This window comes from Chelonia mydas, chromosome 1 (genome assembly GCF_015237465.2).
Source record: "Chelonia mydas isolate rCheMyd1 chromosome 1, rCheMyd1.pri.v2, whole genome shotgun sequence".
Classification (NCBI taxonomy): domain Eukaryota; kingdom Metazoa; phylum Chordata; order Testudines; family Cheloniidae; genus Chelonia; species Chelonia mydas.
This window is the reverse complement of record NC_057849.1, coordinates 222253318-222270957: the sequence shown is the minus strand read 5'-3', so window position 1 is coordinate 222270957 and position 17640 is coordinate 222253318. Positions and strand designations below refer to the sequence as shown.

Sequence of the window (17640 nt, the reverse complement as noted above, 5' to 3'; positions counted from 1 at the left end):
TTTTGTTCTCTGCAATACAGGAAATTGAGGGGAGGGAGAAATTAAATTTTATATTATATTGTATTAAAAACACTGAATGCCATTTGGCAGTTCTTTATTTTGAATCCCTGATTTGAAAAATATATCAATATTCATTCCATATATATTAGCCAAGTCTATCAACATCCTTTACAATCAGCCCTCTAAAACACAAACTTCTCTCAAGTCCCAGAATGAACCCAATACGGATCAGAAGAGTGTTATTCTTCTTGCCAAAAGAATGAGGAGTCTGGTGGCACCTTAAAGACTAACAGATTTATTTGGGCATAAACTTTTGTGGGTAAAAAAAAACAACAACCCACTTCTTCAAATGCATGGATTCTTCTTGCCAACTGTGCACTTATTCCGGTGCATATAAAATCCAATGAAACGCTAGATTATTACATACACTTTTTTTCAGTGAAGTGTACAGGACTTCAATTATCTCTAAGCATTTCCCCTAGTGGATAGGCAGGCCCAGGGGGCGACCAAAACAAAAAAAACAACAAACCAACACACCCACCCACCGCGATGTTTTAATGCTTTGCTCTTTGAAACGCTGCCCAGAAGCTCCTCACCCCTCTGCCTAACCCATCTTGGATTACGTGCAAGGAGAATTGCAAACCCTGAGCTTTTTTTTTTTTTTTTTTTAAGTTTGCAAAAACAAAAATATATATAGATTTTTTTTTTTTAAGAAGACTCCTGAGCACGCAGGATGAACAGAAATAACTCCAGCCACCCCCACACAAACATCACGAAGCCCAGAGAATATTCGCCACCAGGTGATTTTCTCTGAAAGCGACTCGGGGGCTGCACAAGCCCGTGCCGTGCCTCCCAGCCGCCCCGGCCGGCGCAGGGCTTCCCGCGGCGCTGCGGGAAGTTCGCTCGGGGAGGAAGGCTGGCTCCATGGCACTGCACAGAGCGGGGCTGCCCCTTCTCCTGGGCCCCTCTCCCCCTCCCCGGCGGCCAGGCCTGGCCTCTCCCCCGGCCGCGCGCGCGGAACGTGGCCACGGGCAGCGACCCCCGCAACTTCCCCCCCTGCCCGCCCGCTCACCTCGCACCAGGGCGCAGAAACTGCAGAGAAGTAGGCTCCGCAGCGCGGGCCCCATCTTCCCTCTCTGCTCGCTCGCTCACCGGCGGGGGGGTGGCGGCGGCGGCGGCGCTGCTGGCGGGGGAGAGCAGCAGCAGCACCTCTGCTGCCAGTTCATACTTCCAGGCGGGGGGGAGCAGCTGCAGGTCCCCCCCCCCCCGCTCTCCTCCGGCTGCCTGGCTCTAGCAGGCGGCTGGTCCCTTTGCACCGGCCGCGCAAACGCGCCCGTCCATGCTGCTGCCGCCGCCTCCGTGCAAAGGCGGCCGCAATTCCCCCATCCAACCCCTCGGCCAGCCTCAGCCGCCGCCGCCGCCGCCTCCTCCCGTGCACAGTGGCGCAGGGATACACGCCCCCCTTCGCCGGCTGAGCAGCCGCCGCCGCCGCCGCCCCCTCCCCCGGACGGCTCCCCACGCCCCGATGCAGCGCCCTCCTCCGGTGCCAGCGCTCGCACAAAGCCCGCCGCGCGCCGCCCCCCGACAAAGGCAGGCGGGGCGAGCCCGAGCCGAGCCGGGCGGCGCTTTGCCCAGGCACCGTGCCCGGGGAGGGACGCTCCAGCAGCCCCTATCGCATTCCGATGGGACTATTTTCCTTTCCCTCCTCCCTCTTTTTTGGGGAGGGGGGGTGCGAGGCGGTTGTCGATACAACACTGGACCTGGGAGGGCCGGACCTACTTTCAGCCACAGAGCAAGAGCGAAGAGCAGGAGCACAAAGGAAACTCACAGCTGCTGCTCCTGCTTCAGGTGAAGGCAGCCCTGGCTCCGGCAGGCTACGTGCTAGCAGCTCGGGAGAAGCTGCGGGAGACAAGCAGAAGGGCCCGTGCCTCTTTCCTTTTTAATTCCCTTTGTCTAACCACTGCAGCAAGGCATTAACCACACACTGTGAATGAATCAGTACTAATGGCCTTTGAACCAGCTGGATATGCAGGGATCTCCACGATAAACTTATGGGACCAACCCTACGCTCCTTACACAGCAAAACTTCCACTGACTTCAGAGAGAGTTTTGCCTAAAGACTGCAGCGTCCTTCAAAAAAATCCTTTCAATCCCACATCAGCCAACCCCCAAAATAAAATTTCTGCCAGTCACGCAACTGGGTGGAATAATATTGACATTTAAATATTTATCAGTCTCATAGGCTTTTCCTGATCTGGCCTCCTGATTGAATTAGAAACCCCCTAGGGGAATGGCTGAGTCATGTAATATTAAAGTATCAGTATCCCTAGAAAAAGTTGAGCAGCATTGTAAAATGAAGCTACAGTGTGGGGTCACTATGGGCTGCAAAGGAATTTTTTTTTTCAATCTTTCCCAGTGCAAAAATGTTATTTATTCTTTGTAACAGAACTTTGCTGCTTAATTGGTGCAATGATGCATGTCTCATTTCCCAAAAGTCACTAAGGGTTTTTTTTTGTCCCCTTCACTGAATCAATGCAATAAACAGTTTTGAACAAAAATAAAAAAACACAAACATAAAAACACACAGTCAACATTTCACATTTAAATGTAACAATAAACACTTCCCAAATGATAGCCACTTAAGCACCCCCCTTCTATGTCAACTACTATAAACAGATTTTTAAATATTTAGTAATTCACTCCTAGAAGCTTTTAAAAAAAAGTTTATTTCCCTACATATTTTGCTCTTTCCTAGTTGAAAACATTGAATGAAAGTTTTCTTGCATTTCCATAGCTTCTTTCATCCGCTTTACAAACTCCACTTAATGATTTGTACTAAGAGACATAAATACCACTTTGCCCACCAAGGAATGCAGCAGCTGTTTAATAGCACACAGACACAATACGCAACAGCTTAGGGCAGAAGTTGAGAGAAATACCATATTAAATTTAAAGGGTCATATTATTCTCAGATCTACTACAAACACAGGAAAAATAACCCTTCCAATTTCATAGTTTACTTTGTTCTTTCCCGGTGATCATTTATAGTAGGATGTCAGCACCGGAGACAGACTAGGGTATGGGCCTTATAGATCCTTGCCTAGGGCCCCAGTTTCTTGAGTCTTGCGATTACATCAGAATCTCAGCTTTCATTTAAAAAAAACAAAAAGAAAAGAAAAATGCATTTTAAGTTTCTCATCCATATGGTTGCAAAGAAAAGCTACAACATTTAAACAAGAGTCAAACCAAAGCAACAATATCTCTCCATCTGCAACACTAGCTCTGAGAGATGTGAACTGCCTCATTCATCCCAATGGTGATGGAACTTCAAGACCCACTGATCTGGGAGACTCCACCGACATCACCTCCAGCGGTGGACTCAGTGAGGCCCAGCTACCAAGTTGATTTCCCCAGCTGCTAGTGTAAATATTGGGAGGTCCCCTGCCTACCTGGGGCTTGGAGAGGACGCCCCATTACTGCTCCTGGGGAAATATGGAAGACTCATGTTGCTCTCTCTGCCTCTCAGCTAAGAGACATGGCCTTCCCTACTTCTGCCATTCCATCTGGGGGATGGGCCCACAGGGGGGCCCATGTCATGATGTATCTAGGCACTGAATTCCCTTAAATCCAGCCCCAGTCAGCACAGTTACCTGAGGCAAGAGCCTGCAGGGGAAACATAAAATTATTTAAGCTGTACCAGAAAAATGACAATAATTTTTACAATATAATGTAAATTGTAAAATCAGTGTTGTATAACAGTGATTAGCCTTTTAACACAAGTATCTAGAGTCTGTGATGAATTCCCTATCATAATCACATAAAGTAGAGCTGAGAAAACCCTCAACCTGAGAGCTATCAAGCCTGACCCCCTGAAGCATGCAACACATTTCCCTACATTATTCCCTCTAGTGTCTTATCTAATCTTTTGCTGGTGAAACTCCAGTGTCTTGACTACTGCTCTTGGGAGTCTGATCCCCTACCTAATTGCTCTCACTCTTAAAGACATCTTCCCTGAGGTCCAGACTAGTTTTATTTTTAGTATTAAAACTTTACAGCATTCCATGTCTTCACCCTGTCATTGTAATGCAAGTCTTCTCCTTTCCTAATATTATTTCCTTGAAGGTACTTAATGAATGTTATTGGCTTCCTCTACCTCAGCTTAGCCTTTTGTTCCCACAAGTATCAAGTCAGATCCTTCAATCTCTTTTCATCAATGCTATCCTATCTAGTCCTATTCTAAACCTACTCCCCACCCTCTGCATTTTTCTTCTTATGATACAGGGGCCAGAACTGTGTGCAATATTCTAGGTGCAATAATACCAGGATAATATAAGAAAGGCAAGGTAAGTGAGGTAAAATCTTGTATTGGACTAACTTCTGTTGGTGAAATGGACTTGCTTCCAATCTTCCTCAGGAAGAGCTCTGTGAAGCTCAAAAACTTTTCCCTCGACCAACGGAAGCTGGTAAAAGATATTGGTTCACCTAGCGTGTCTTTCTCATATCCCAGGACCAACATGGCTACTACAACAATGTAAAGACAATAAAACAAACAAAAAACCAAATTGCTTTACTTGCAATTCATATGCACAGAAATTAGTTTTTCAGATGGACCACAAAAGGAAGTAGGTAAGACAAATGGCCTCACCTACACCTGCAGGTCTGTCATACTGTTTATAGTATGTTACTTGATTTGAGCTCAGAGTCAGAATAAAATAAAGGGGAGTGGGAAAAGGGTACATTTTGAATTTTAATAGGGATTCCTCATGTTAATTAACATTTAATCACTGCCTCAAAGTAGAATTTCTGGGTCACAGATTCAAAAACAGTCCAAGACCGCCAATCCTGCAAAGAGATCTGTGCAGGCTAGCAGGCTCTTACACCAACACAAAGTCCTGATTAAGTCAGTGGGATCCTTGTAAGACTGGGGCCCAAGTCAGTAGTGATCAAAAGCAATTAATGGATTATGATTGCCCAGCAAATGAGTTTGTGGCTACCACATCACAGAAACCACCATCAGAACTGAATTCTTTGCTGATTGTCTCAATGAGTCCAAGAATTCAATGGGCACGGTGAGTGAAATCCTGCCTCATTGAAGTCTATGGCAAAACTCCCACCCACTTCAGTGGGGCCAGGATTTCACCCCAAGACTCTAGCTCACCCCTAGAAGTAGGACCACAAAGGCAAGGCTGAGGCACAATAGTTTGGGGAGATAGAGCATTATTTAGGGAAGTCTTATGCTGCTGTTGCTGGTGTTGTAGCTGATACTGTTCAGTGCATTAACAGAAGACATTGGCTTTCAGTGCTGTCAGTCTGACACTTTTCCCAAGCCCTAAACTCACTGTTTAAAAAGAAACAGATTTAATTCTTATCCTCCCTAACCCTAAGCCCAACCCCTGTTCAAGTATAAGTGCATTTACCATCATTTCATGATAAATCTTTGGGAAGAGGTTTGCCATGAGGCTCTCTTCTGAAATGAAACGGCTCTTTAAAGTGGGGCTACTTCAACAACCAAGTAGAAAGGGGTTAGATTATCTTGTGCATAATTAGGGTCAACATTAATGGGAGATATTTTGTCCCTCACCACCTCCCCCATGCCATGGGGAGGTGCCTTCAACTTTTCAACAGGAAATGGGAAGCTCACAAATAGATTTCTTTGGATTTCTTTGGAGAGAGAGAACATTTTGGTTTTCTTTGTTTCTAAAGCACCACCTCCACTCGTGATCCTGAGAGGTCCTCTCAGAGCAATCCTCCTCATCTCCTCTCTTCTTCAGATAAACCTTGAGATGAGAAAAACTAGAAGCATCTCTCTTCAGAGCCCATCAGTGCCACTGCTGTTACCAGAGGGGGCCATTTACACAGCAAAGCAAGTAATTCATCTCCTTCATCTACAGAACCCATTCCTTGTGGCAGATCATATAGCAAATGGGGACTTGAAGGGACAATCAAAGTTTCTGCTCTCTCCTTACATCCTGTTCGTTCTCATCTTATTTTTTTCACTGATTCTTTTTTATCCTTCCCCATTACCAGAAAAGGTGGCAGATTGCTCAGCCTCTATTTGCATCTCCAGATAACCAAACCACAAGTGCCCTCCCACAGCCAAGCACTGCAACCAAAGCAATAGCTTGGACTGTGCCTGAGCCCACCACAGCCATATATATATATATATATATATATAAAAATCTCTGTAGAATTTCTATTGAAGTGTCATATATATAAGCCACTTCAATAGAAATTCTACGGGGATACCCTGAGAGTAGGGATGGAAGCCTTCAAGGACCTGCCCATCACCTTACTTGCAGCGGGGGAGGGAAGAGAGGGTGTAGGGAAGGAAGAGCATATTTGTAATGGTGGCCTGGGTGGATCTGAGATCATGTGATATACCCAGCCCCCACCCCCCGCTCCTTTCCTCTCCTCCTCTAACTCTCAAGCTTGAAAATTCTCTGCCCCCCACCCTCAGAGCATGCTTCCGTTGTAGTGCTTTCAGCTCCACACATGCAGGATTCTGATCCCAGATTTACACTACCCGTTGGACTACAGGGCAGGCCCAATATTTATTAATGTTTAGCATGCCTAAATTTCAAAGCCAAATTATGAAAATGTCATTTGAGAAAGTTACAGTTTTAGTATGTTTAAGTACTTTAATGCTGCATGGATGAGTTAAAACATCCTTTTCAAAGGGATCACATTTTACACTGAAATGCACTGAAGCATTGTTTTGTTTTAGTTTGCTAAAAACTTTCAAAAACAGGCAGCATATGGGCCCCATTAAGTCTAATGTGCATGCATTTTAAAGCAACAACAATTTTAAAATACTTCCTTTTCAGAACACTTTCATGGAGTTCAATATTTTGCAATACGTATCCTCAGTTTTTACCAATTAAGCGTTGCATTGCAGCCTTTGAAGCTTAAGAATTAGCTATTGGTAAAACACTGTACGTGTTGTTCACACTATTTTAGTCACAGGGATTGGTGGCCCAAGTTTATGGCTATGGTTAAGAAAGGGTGGTCACCATTTCAGGGAGTAGTTAAACACACAACAACTTTCATATGGCGGCTTTCATTCCTGATGGGCCTTAAAAACTAAGAAATACAAGCTGTACGCAGGGAACATCTCATCTAACCCTAGCAACACAGCCACTTCTGGGATGAAATGCAATAGTTAACAGTGCACAGAAACACTCTCATTTTATCCAGTTCAAATTGCAGAGGGAATGTAGCTAATCAGAACCTAATCACTCAAACTGGAACTCAGCCAGGATACCAGGGCTACCACCTTACCTCTCAAGAAAATTACTTTGAGATTTTCAGTAGCAGTTTCTCATCAGGGGCTTGGGCTTTTTACATCCATTCTACATCTGTAGGGTAGCACTACAGTACCCCTAAAATCAAGCTGAGTCTTTGGTTCAGTACAGATTCACGGGAGGAAAGCGTGCCCCCTACTGGCTCACCAACACCATTACCTGCTGTGCCTCACATCTCACACAGTCCATATCTGCTTAGATTGTGAGGCAGGATCACAATAAAGAGAAGATATTGGAGCCGTTCATATTTAAAGAGATGCCAAGATCTTCCTCAACTCAGTGCTTTGTATCCAGTGATAAAAATCAAAGAAAGAACTATGGCGCATTCTCGATGAACCCCCATTAGCATTAACAGGGATTTTTGTAAGCTAAGTTTATACACTTGGCAATGCCCAGTTGCCACCACTGCTGAACACCATAGGTTTTTATTTTATTTATTTTGGTGTGTCCCAGGTCCTGTAAGGGAAACTTATAGGAAACATATGTCCCCAGTTTATCTTAGGCATATAAAATACTAGTGTGTACATTGTGGCTATATGCTACCTCATATTTGTTCCATTAAGGCAAATTCCTTAAAACCTTTTTTTCTGTTTTCACTGAAGGGCACATACTCTAAATGCTGATAATAAAGATAAAGTTTAAAATTACTGTTGCCCACATCTTAACCGAGCATAACTAATGAAAACCCTGTTTAATTGATATAATTTTGGACATTTGTGAGGCTGAGTGAAATGGAAACTGAATCTGCATTTTCCCCTCTCAACTGGCAGCATTGTTAAGTGCAGGGTGTACCATAACAACCTACATCTCTTCCATGCCATAAGGGAAAGCTGACGTAGACAGAGGACAGCAAAAAGTTAGAGACACAAATTCAGCCTTGGTATAAACTGACACTTTGACTTCAAAGGCAGTTACAACTGCTTACAACAGGAATTAAACTGGGCCCTTAAGTTTGCACTGATTGTGTATATAATGATTTCCACCGTTTTACAGCCTGTAACTCATTCTTTGTAAGATGAGAGGGCGGGAGAAGCAATTATATATGGTTGAAGACTCATTTGCTGTTTTTCCATGTCCATTAGTTTCTTTGAATAATTTCCTTGGGCACTGATGAAGGTTGTTCAAGTACAGCTGGGGATAAAACAAAGACAAGTAACATAGGAGACACTAAAAGAGACCCCCAAACGGTATTAATTATAAGAGTCACCCATGCTATAAAGGTATTCATATAGAACTGGTGCATTCAGTTTTGGAATAAATAGATTTTGTTTTCTTTTAAGGAAAAGTAAGTTATTACAGCAAGAACATCCATTCTGTCTCTCTCCCCCAGCCCATAAATAGTACTTGGTCATATGAGTCCTTGTAATTCAGAAGACTGAGTTATGCCTGAATAGCCTTGACTTGTAAAGCCTCTTCCAATGCCTTTTCCAGTGTCAGGGCTTTGCAGTTAATGCAACTTGTACTAATTTTTCCTTACTACAGTTGTGAAAAATCTAATACCTTTAGAATGATCTGAAAAGAGCTTACACAGAACAAAATCCCCGTTTAATCTTGGCATATTAAGAGATCTTTTCTTTGAACAATACATTTAAAATGCTATTTCCCCCCACCCCCAAACATTTTTTTAAGCAGAGCTCCAAAAGAAGAAAAGAAAAAGGTAGAAATTCATTTGTGGTTTATGAATCTTGGCACTTTAAATTGCCAGAATTGTTAATGAACCTATGGGTTTTCTATGGCACATTGTGGCAATAAATCATTACCTTGTTTACCAAAATGTGTCAAGTTCCATGGGATTATGTTAAAAAACAATGGAAGGCCCAGGACCAAACCTCTTTAATGGAGAAAAAGAAGTATGAGTGAAATGTCACACAAAATCTATTTTATTCAGTCACTGCCCCAGCCTACCCTTCACATATACATATACCATATACTCCCAATTTGCTTGTGTTAAAAAAATATTAAGGCATGTGCTTGCTCCCTTATTCTATATTTGCTCTTCCTGACTGGGTGATCGTTGTACCGGCAGCCTGTGTAGTTACAGACCCAGCTATTGCCACAAGTCTGTTTCCGTGCAACATTTACATACCTACTATGAAGCTGATAAGTCTCTCTCTCTTGAACAATTGCACTATAGATACTTAAATAAGCACAAAACATATGAGGTCTGAGTCTACATAGTTGGTGGACCAGTTGCAGTGGCATACCACTGCCAATAAGGAACAAAGCCTGATTTCACTAAATGGAACTTTAATTTCAGTGGGCCCAGAGTTTGGCTGCAAATACACTGGGACATTAAAATTATGAGTGCAATTATTGAGAGGAAAAACACCCTTAGCTCCCATTGACTTCAGTGGGAGTGGAAGGTCCTCAGTACATTACAACCTTCCCCCCAGTCCCCTACATGTGAATTATCCATTAACTAGCTTCATTAAATACAACTTATATAAGCCATCTGAGAAGACCTATATTTTAGAGCCCTGTGATCCAAGTCCTTCTTCTCCTTTTGGTACAATATTCAAAACATGAAAGACCCATAAAAAGAATACCAAACACAAATTAAGGGCATATTCACAAGATTACGCAATAACTATTTAGGGACTTTTTTCTGCCAATCAGATGCAGTTGTCAATTTTCCATGAATAAAACAAACAAAAAAGGTTTGTAATCAAAGTATCATGCTTTATGTTCACACTGGGCTGACTACCCTCTCATTTACTCTCAGTGTAAATGGGAGTCTGGTGCAGGAAACGAGGAGTGCATGTGCCCCCTAATCAGTGTTTAAGTTGATGGCAATAGGGAGTTCCATACAAAGAACAAGTGGGGAAATTTACAGCTGAGCTGAATTTGAGACAAGAAATTCAGGTTCAGACAAGATTTGGCCATTATAACTATACTTCACAGCCAATTATTTTTGACCTTTTCCAAAACAAACAGTCCTCAATAAGGACGACAAATAGCATATGGCACATCTGAACGTTTTCCAAAAACAGTGATTGAGTTATTGGAGTATGAAAAAATAAAACGCATCTGTACTATTTATTTCATGCCTTGAAACAAAACAAGAGAAACACTGCCATAGTTGGCTAATCAGAAACAGTTGGGAAGATTGTCTTTGGAGTCTTCCAAAAATTTCACTGCTGGATTGAGAAATCATGTCCTCCTTAAGGCAATCATTTTGAAAAGTTATGACACACAGTGGAGGGCCTTGGCTTGGGGCCATGAATTATCTGCACGTGGGACTCCAACTGACATAATTGGAAGATGCATACACAAAGACAGAGCAGCACATGACCATTTCAATAAAAGGGCCATCTTATCCTTAACTACTCATGATGCAAGAAGAGAATTTAACGGCAATGGGAGCTGGTCGTAGATGGAAACAACAGGCCCATTAGAAAGAGCAACTAGGAAAACTCACTCAAAACACACACCAAATGTCTTCCCTAATACCATTCAGCAGGAATGCCCTAAATCATCACATCCGATGAAGTGAGCTATAGCTCACGAAAGCTCATGCTCAAATAAATTGGTTAGTCTCTGAGGTGCCACAAGTACTCCTTTTCTTTTTGCGAATACAGACTAACACGGCTGCTACTCTGAAACCTAAATAAAGGTTCTTCTAACACCTCCCTAACCCCAGAACAGAGTATTAAAGTATTAAAGTAGTTAGTTAGAAGGCATTGTAAAGGCACTGTAAAATGCACAACCTACAAGTTTGGACAGTGTCCATGAAATATAGAATAGCTGGAGTAGGCACAGAAAAAAGCTGTTCCTTTTCCCTGTTATTCTTCAACGTTATACTAGATCTTCCACCATAAAGATCAGGTTCCACTGTGAAGTAGCAGATATCAAAATTTCATACCGGAATGAGCTGTATTTGATAGAGGCAAACTGCGTCTTTGGTTGCTCACTAACATTAAGGATGAGACTCCCAATCTGCTAAAAATCGGTCAGTCAGTAATTACTGTAGAGACAAATTTCAGAGTAACAGCCGTGTTAGTCTGTATTCGCGAAAAGAAAAGGAGTACTTGTGGCACCTTAGAGACTAACCAATTTATTTGAGCATCAGCTTTCGTGAGCTACAGCTAACTTCATCGGATGCATACTGTGGAAACTGCAGAAGACATTATATACACAGAGACCATAAAACAATACCTCCTCCCACCCCACTCAGGCACCTAATAACAAACGTCTTTCCTGTGCCAATCTCAACTGATCTTTCAGCCAGGTTAAACAGAGTACCTCGGCATCTGAATCACCCCAGACCTATTAAAAAGTACCTATCCTTAACACGGAGGACTTGTCTTCTGTGGGACTGTGCTCGAGCAAATGGATTACAAGAATCTAGCCCCCAATCTCTTCAATTTGTGCTGAACAGCAAAAAAATTATTTTCTTGCTCATTTCATTTTAAGGAAGTACTGAGCGCGCAAGATTAACCAATAACTATTTAGGGACTTTTTTCTGACAATCTGATGCAGTTGTCAATTTTCTATGAATAAAATGAAGAAAGACAAAAAAAAAAGTGGGTGATCAAAGTATCCTGCTGCTATGTTCACACTGGGCCTGACTACCCACTCATTTACACCAATGTAAATATGGAATAATGCGACTGAAGTCAATGGTATCACAAAAGGTTAAAGGAGGGAAAAGCAGAACAAGTGGTTTTAACTTGCGAGCTTTAAATCTTTTTTCTCACTGAACCAATATACTATTTTACAGAGGATAATACAGTACATTATAGATGTACTGAAACTGGAAAAGAATATTTAATCCAGATTATAAATGAAGAACACAGTAGTGGGCGTTGTGATGGATGGCTACACCTCAATTTATGGTCTGAATATTAATATCCTTATGAATTACATATGATATAAAACTCCAGAGTGAGCTAAAGATTTTCTATAGACAATGACTTCCTGAAGGTCAAAAAGGAGGGCTCTAGAAAGAACAACTTCAGGCATGCTCCAAGAATGTAGACAGAAGACAATATAGTGGGAGACCAACACCACAAGGGGCATACAACACAGATGAACTTGCATATAGAGGAACATGCCTTTCAAGGTAGGTGCAGACCTTTGGGGAGACAAGAAGAGCTGGTTTTCCCAGAGCAACTGGCTACAAACTGAGAGATGAGAAAAACTATTCTTATGTGAGGAAGAGTAACCAGAAAGCATCCACAAACCTGGCAGTGTCCTGTTCACAGAAGTGACTTGAAGGGCCTGTATTCCATGCCCTGAGAGATACCACCAATGTCAGGAATGCTGATGTGTTAATACCATCAATAATTTTTTCTACTTGGTGGGGAGGAGGGGGGAAATCCTTCACATCATTGACATCTGGAGTTTGCTGCAAGCTGTAAATTACAGATTAGAGAAACAGGAAGCGAACTAAGAGTTTTCTGATTGCCTTTCCATGTCATTCTACACTCTTTTTTAGTTGGTGATTGGAAGTTTCTTATTACATAGCAATATTACTAAAGTACCAAGGTTTCATACTTGGCACAAGGTCATACTGAAATTATGAGCATCTGAATTGCTAGTCTATGAAACCATACAATATTGAACTCCCAATAGTTTGAAGTGTGGTTTCCCTGCCCCCAAACAGACCTGGAACGCTGGAGTGTTATTTTCTTTTTTGATCGTTTGCATTAGTGATCACACAACTAGGTTTTCAATTTGCCTTTTTATATGGGACCCTATAAAATTTTTGTGTGCCAGTCTATATAACTTGATGATTTTTTAAAAACACATCTTATTTATGTTCTGCATAATAAAAAATAATAATAATAATGTGAAACACTCCTAGAGATTAGGGTAATTACTACATTTCTTACGTGATTCAAGTCAATCAGTTTTTGACTTTGTGCTGCAACATAACCTGAGATGTGCTAAAGAGTCCCAGAAGTACACAGATTATCATGTCAGAGTGGCTGATAACTCTTCATATGGCTCTGGTATTGTTTTCCTATATTAAAATTAATGTATTGTCGACAAACCCAACTTATTTTCTCACCGACTTCTAGTGCTCCCTGATCTGTTCATTCCTTGAACTGTCTGCTGAAGTATGTTACAGGTTGGCAATTTCATAACAAGAAGTGGGGGGGCACATGTCATATTTTAGGAGCATGCAGTGCAAAAAGAAAGTAGTCCATAAAAATCTATGATGAAAAAGTACAATATAAATATAATGTATTTTGTTTGTTCGTTTGTTTGTTTGCTTGTTTAAACAGCTGCTCTGCCTCACACATTTACCCTTTCTGATGTCCAGGAAAATAAATTAAGTCTGAAAAATGCATATTACTAAGAAGAATAAGTTATTTATGCAATTAAAATGTGATTAAAGCAAATCCTCTCTCACCCATGAAGTATTAACATTTTTCAATTTAATAAACTATTTAATAAACTGATGTTGCCCTCTAGTGTTGAAGTGTAGCTTCAAAATACTTTTGAAATAGAAGAACGATCCATACAAGTTATCCAATGGCTTCTCTTTTGTACCTGGAACAAAATGAATCTGGTAGACTACAAGCAGTTTTTAGAAACTACGAATTTTTAAAATAAATTGTTCCACTTCTTGTAGAAATCTCAACTCTGTTTCCTTACCAAATTGGTCACTGCATCATTTCACATGCATCTTATTTCCATGCTTCTACTGTTAAAATGTCAAATGTCTGTTTACTATCTCATTCAGATGCAATGTTTTAAGATTGTATTTTTAGTTACATTTACCTACCACATGGGCCAGAGCCAGCCTTGGACAATGCACACCGTGTCTGCCAACTATCAGCTTCCTTCAAAGAGAAGGCTATCCCAATTAACACCCTCTCCGCACCTGCCTCCAACAACCTCCTTACTACAGTAGAGACTCACAATGGAAATTTCATGGCTTTAGACAGCCGCTCCAGCAAGTGAGCTAAAAGGGAGCCTCCTTCTGGCCCAGACAGTAAAAGCTAAGCTCTTTCCACAGCATGTGTATGAGTAAATTGTCTGGCACTAAGAGATATGCAAATAGGGATTATTATTAGACTAAATACATAGGATGTATTAACAAGGTCTGCTGACACAGACCATATTCAAGACTTCCCACAAATACTGACTGTGCTTTTAAAAGGAACATAGTCAACTTCAAATCTAGTCAGCCATCTTAAGAAGAAACTTAGAAGTAGTTCCAGGCACTACTGCTGCTCCCATGTCCCTCTGACTATATTTATCATTTCACAGACACATTTTGCAAAAATGTTTCCCTCCCATATTCCTTGCTAAGAGTCTCATATACTGGAAAAAATAAACTGATTGCAGACAGAGTGTTTTCAACTACACAAAGCGAGCTGATAAAATTGAAATGCTGTTCTCGCTCTAATGTTTTTCATTTACCATAATCTAAGGCAGCGGTTTTCAAACTTTGGGTCACGACCCGGTACTGGGTCACGAAATGCAAGGCACCGGGTCGCCTTGCTCAGCGTCCTGGTGGCCAGCCAGTAAAAACTAGTAGTCCCTACCTGTTCTGACACCGCGCTGCGCCCCGGAGGCGGCCAGCAGCAGGTCCGTCTCCTAAGCAGGGGGGCACGGGTCTCCACGAGCTGCCCCCGCCCAGAGCACCGGCTCTGCACTCCCATTGGCTAAGAACCAGCCATTGGGAGCTGGAAGAGCGGTGCCTGGGGGCAAGATCCTAGGAGCCAGATCTGCTGCTGGCTGCTTCTGGGGCACAGTGTAGTCCACGGTGCCCGGACAGGCGGGAAGCCTGCCGCTGCACCCCAGCTGCACCACTGACTGGGAGCCACCGGAGATAAGCCCGCACCCCAACCCTGAGTGCCCCCAAACCCAAAGCCCCCTCCTGCACCCCAAACCCCTCATCCCCAGCCCAGAGCCCTGATCCCCCTCCCACAGCCCAACCCACTGCCCCATCCCAGAACCCCCTCCCACACCCCTCATTCCTGGCTGCACCCTGCAGCCCTTCCCCTGCACCCCTACCCTCTGCCCCAGCCCTGAGCCCCCTCCCACACCCTGAACCCCTCTGCCCCAGCTCCACTGGGTTGCAGGCATCAACAATTTTCTTCAACTGGGTTGCCAGAAAAAAAGTTTGAAAACCACTGATCTAAGGGGTGTTTCCTAACCTTATAATGACACATTTGGAGACTTAAGCATCATGAAGAAGCTGGTACTTCTGGAGGTGAGGGCCGCTTTGCCACCTGCTGCTCAGGCTTACCTCGACCGGGTCCTGCACGAGGGCATGCCCCACCCACCCTCCACCCCAGGTCCTCCGGACCTTTTCATCGGCCCCCCCAGCCCCGTCTCGTGAGCCGGCTGCACGACTTGCAGCTGGTCCACTTCCAGACCACGCCACGAAAGCATCTATACACGCTTGTGCTGCACACCCTTCACTTTCTCACCCTCGCGTCCCGCCCCGACACAAAGTGGCAGGACCTCCTGCCACCTCTAGAGGGTGAGAAGCCCCGGTGGGCCAGCCTATACTCCACCCTGGTCCCGAGGCGCGCCGGGGATATCAGCTGGCGGCTCCTTCATGGGGCCATGAGCACGGGCGTGTACTTGGTGCAGTTTACCTGTCCCGGACACCTGCCCCTTCTGCAGCATGAGGGAGACTCTGGCGCACATTTACTTGGAGTGCGCCAGGTTGCAGTCCCCATACCGGCTCCTCACAAATATTCTGTTACATTTTTGGCTGCACTTTTCCCCTCACTTCCTTCTCTACGCACTCCCTGTCCGTGGCCCCACAAAGTCAAGGGACCTCCTGGTCAACCTCCTCCTGGCCCTCGCTAAAACGGCCATCTATAAAACCAGGGAGAGGAGGCTGACCGATAGAGACTCCTGTGACTGTAGGGCCTGTTTCCGATCCTCTGTCGGTTCATGTATCCTGGCAGAGTTCTTCTGGGGAGCATCCACTGGCTCCCTTGACGCCTTCGAGGAGCAGTGGCCCCTGTCCGGGGTTCTCTGCTCGGTGTCCCCCGTCAGGCTCCCTTCTTCTGATCCTTTGACTGTGCTCCTGTCCCTGTTATTTCATTAGTTGTCCCCCGGAATCATTTGGTTTCCAGGTCCTGTGGATCCTCCCCTTAGGCTGGGGAGGGAGGGTCCTTCAGCAGTGGGCGAGCTTCCGCCCGCCCACTTCCCGGAACCCAATAGGTACAATGAAGTTTATTTAGAGAAAGTTTTCAACTTCTTTGTTTTGCATAAATTAATCTGTGAACAATTATTTTTTCTTCATAAATCTGTTAATTTGAGTTAAAATTAAAGATGGATGCTTTAAGAAATTTATTCTAAGAAAATTATTTTTGTACCCCTCCAGCTTAATCCCATGATAAAAACCTCACCTCAAGCACCAAATTTCTCACACCACCTAAGAAACGATTGGATATAGGTTATTTTTTGAATTTAAAAATGAATTATTTCCCCTAATTGTTGATAATCCCATTTTTCTGTTGTTGATTGTACTGGCTGTCAAATGGATGCTCTAGGATCTAGGCTTTCATTTAAAAAAAAAAAAGATTCTACACTTCATGGTTGTGACAAGCTTTGAAAACAAGAACTGGATGCTACAAACCCTGTCATCCCTCCCCACACACTGTTGCTTCCCACAGCTGTGCCCCCTGAATGTGGCTGTTCACTCCCACACTCTTGCTCATCCCTTGCCCGCATCCCCAGAGACAGGGAAGTCCATGTGTAGAGTGCCTGTGGGTGTTAACAGCCATGTAGTGGAGGCATGAGAGTAGGGTTGCCACCTGACTAGGTTTTCCCAGGATCATCCCTATTTTGAGGTCGCTGTCCTGGGAAATCTGCAAGGATGCTCTGTACACACTGCCAGCTGTCCAGTTTTATGGGCTCAGGATCATTTTGGATGTTCCAGGTTTTGTATCTCAGAGGTGGCAACTCTATGCAGGAGGTGAATGAAGATGCGTGTGTGGAGGGAGGTATAAGAAGGGGCAACATGCTATTAGATACAGGGAGGTTGGGAGTGAGGGGACAGGGCTCTGCAGTGGGCCTGGAATGGCGTGTGAGCTCAGCACTGGGACAGCAGTGCTGCCTGATTTCCCCAGTGCGCTGAGACAGCTTAGAGCTTCTTCTACTAAACTCAGAAGATACATAGGCTTGCTGAGACATTTCTATTGATTGGAAGTGGCATCTCTGACTGCTAGACAGATTTGTGTGATGCAGTCACAGCTGTCCTTTAAACTTTCTTATTTACCAGCAATTGTTATGAAACTGAAGATTGCCTACCTCCCATTGCCCTCTCTATTGATAGCAATCCCGCTGTCGATGTCAACTCCACCAGAAGCCTGTGCACGCTCTTTGGTTAGGTGTTGAGTCATACCAACTTAGGGATAGG

General features: G+C 43.7%; 1 protein-coding gene across 2 annotated transcripts in view; it reads right to left on the bottom strand.

Moving 5' to 3' along the window:
- The window catches only part of LRP6 (LDL receptor related protein 6), a 196133-nt gene extending 194625 nt beyond the window's left edge, over nt 1-1508 (bottom strand). The window contains exon 1 of one of the 2 annotated variants that reach the window (XM_037914179.2): nt 1073-1508. In XM_037914179.2, coding sequence (XP_037770107.1) covers nt 1073-1127 — 55 coding nt within the window. In that variant the 5' untranslated portion in view covers nt 1128-1508. The remainder of the gene's footprint in view (nt 1-1072) is intronic. The other variant, XM_037914184.2, reaches the window with a different exon arrangement.
- Between the last annotated feature and the right edge of the window lie 16132 nt (nt 1509-17640).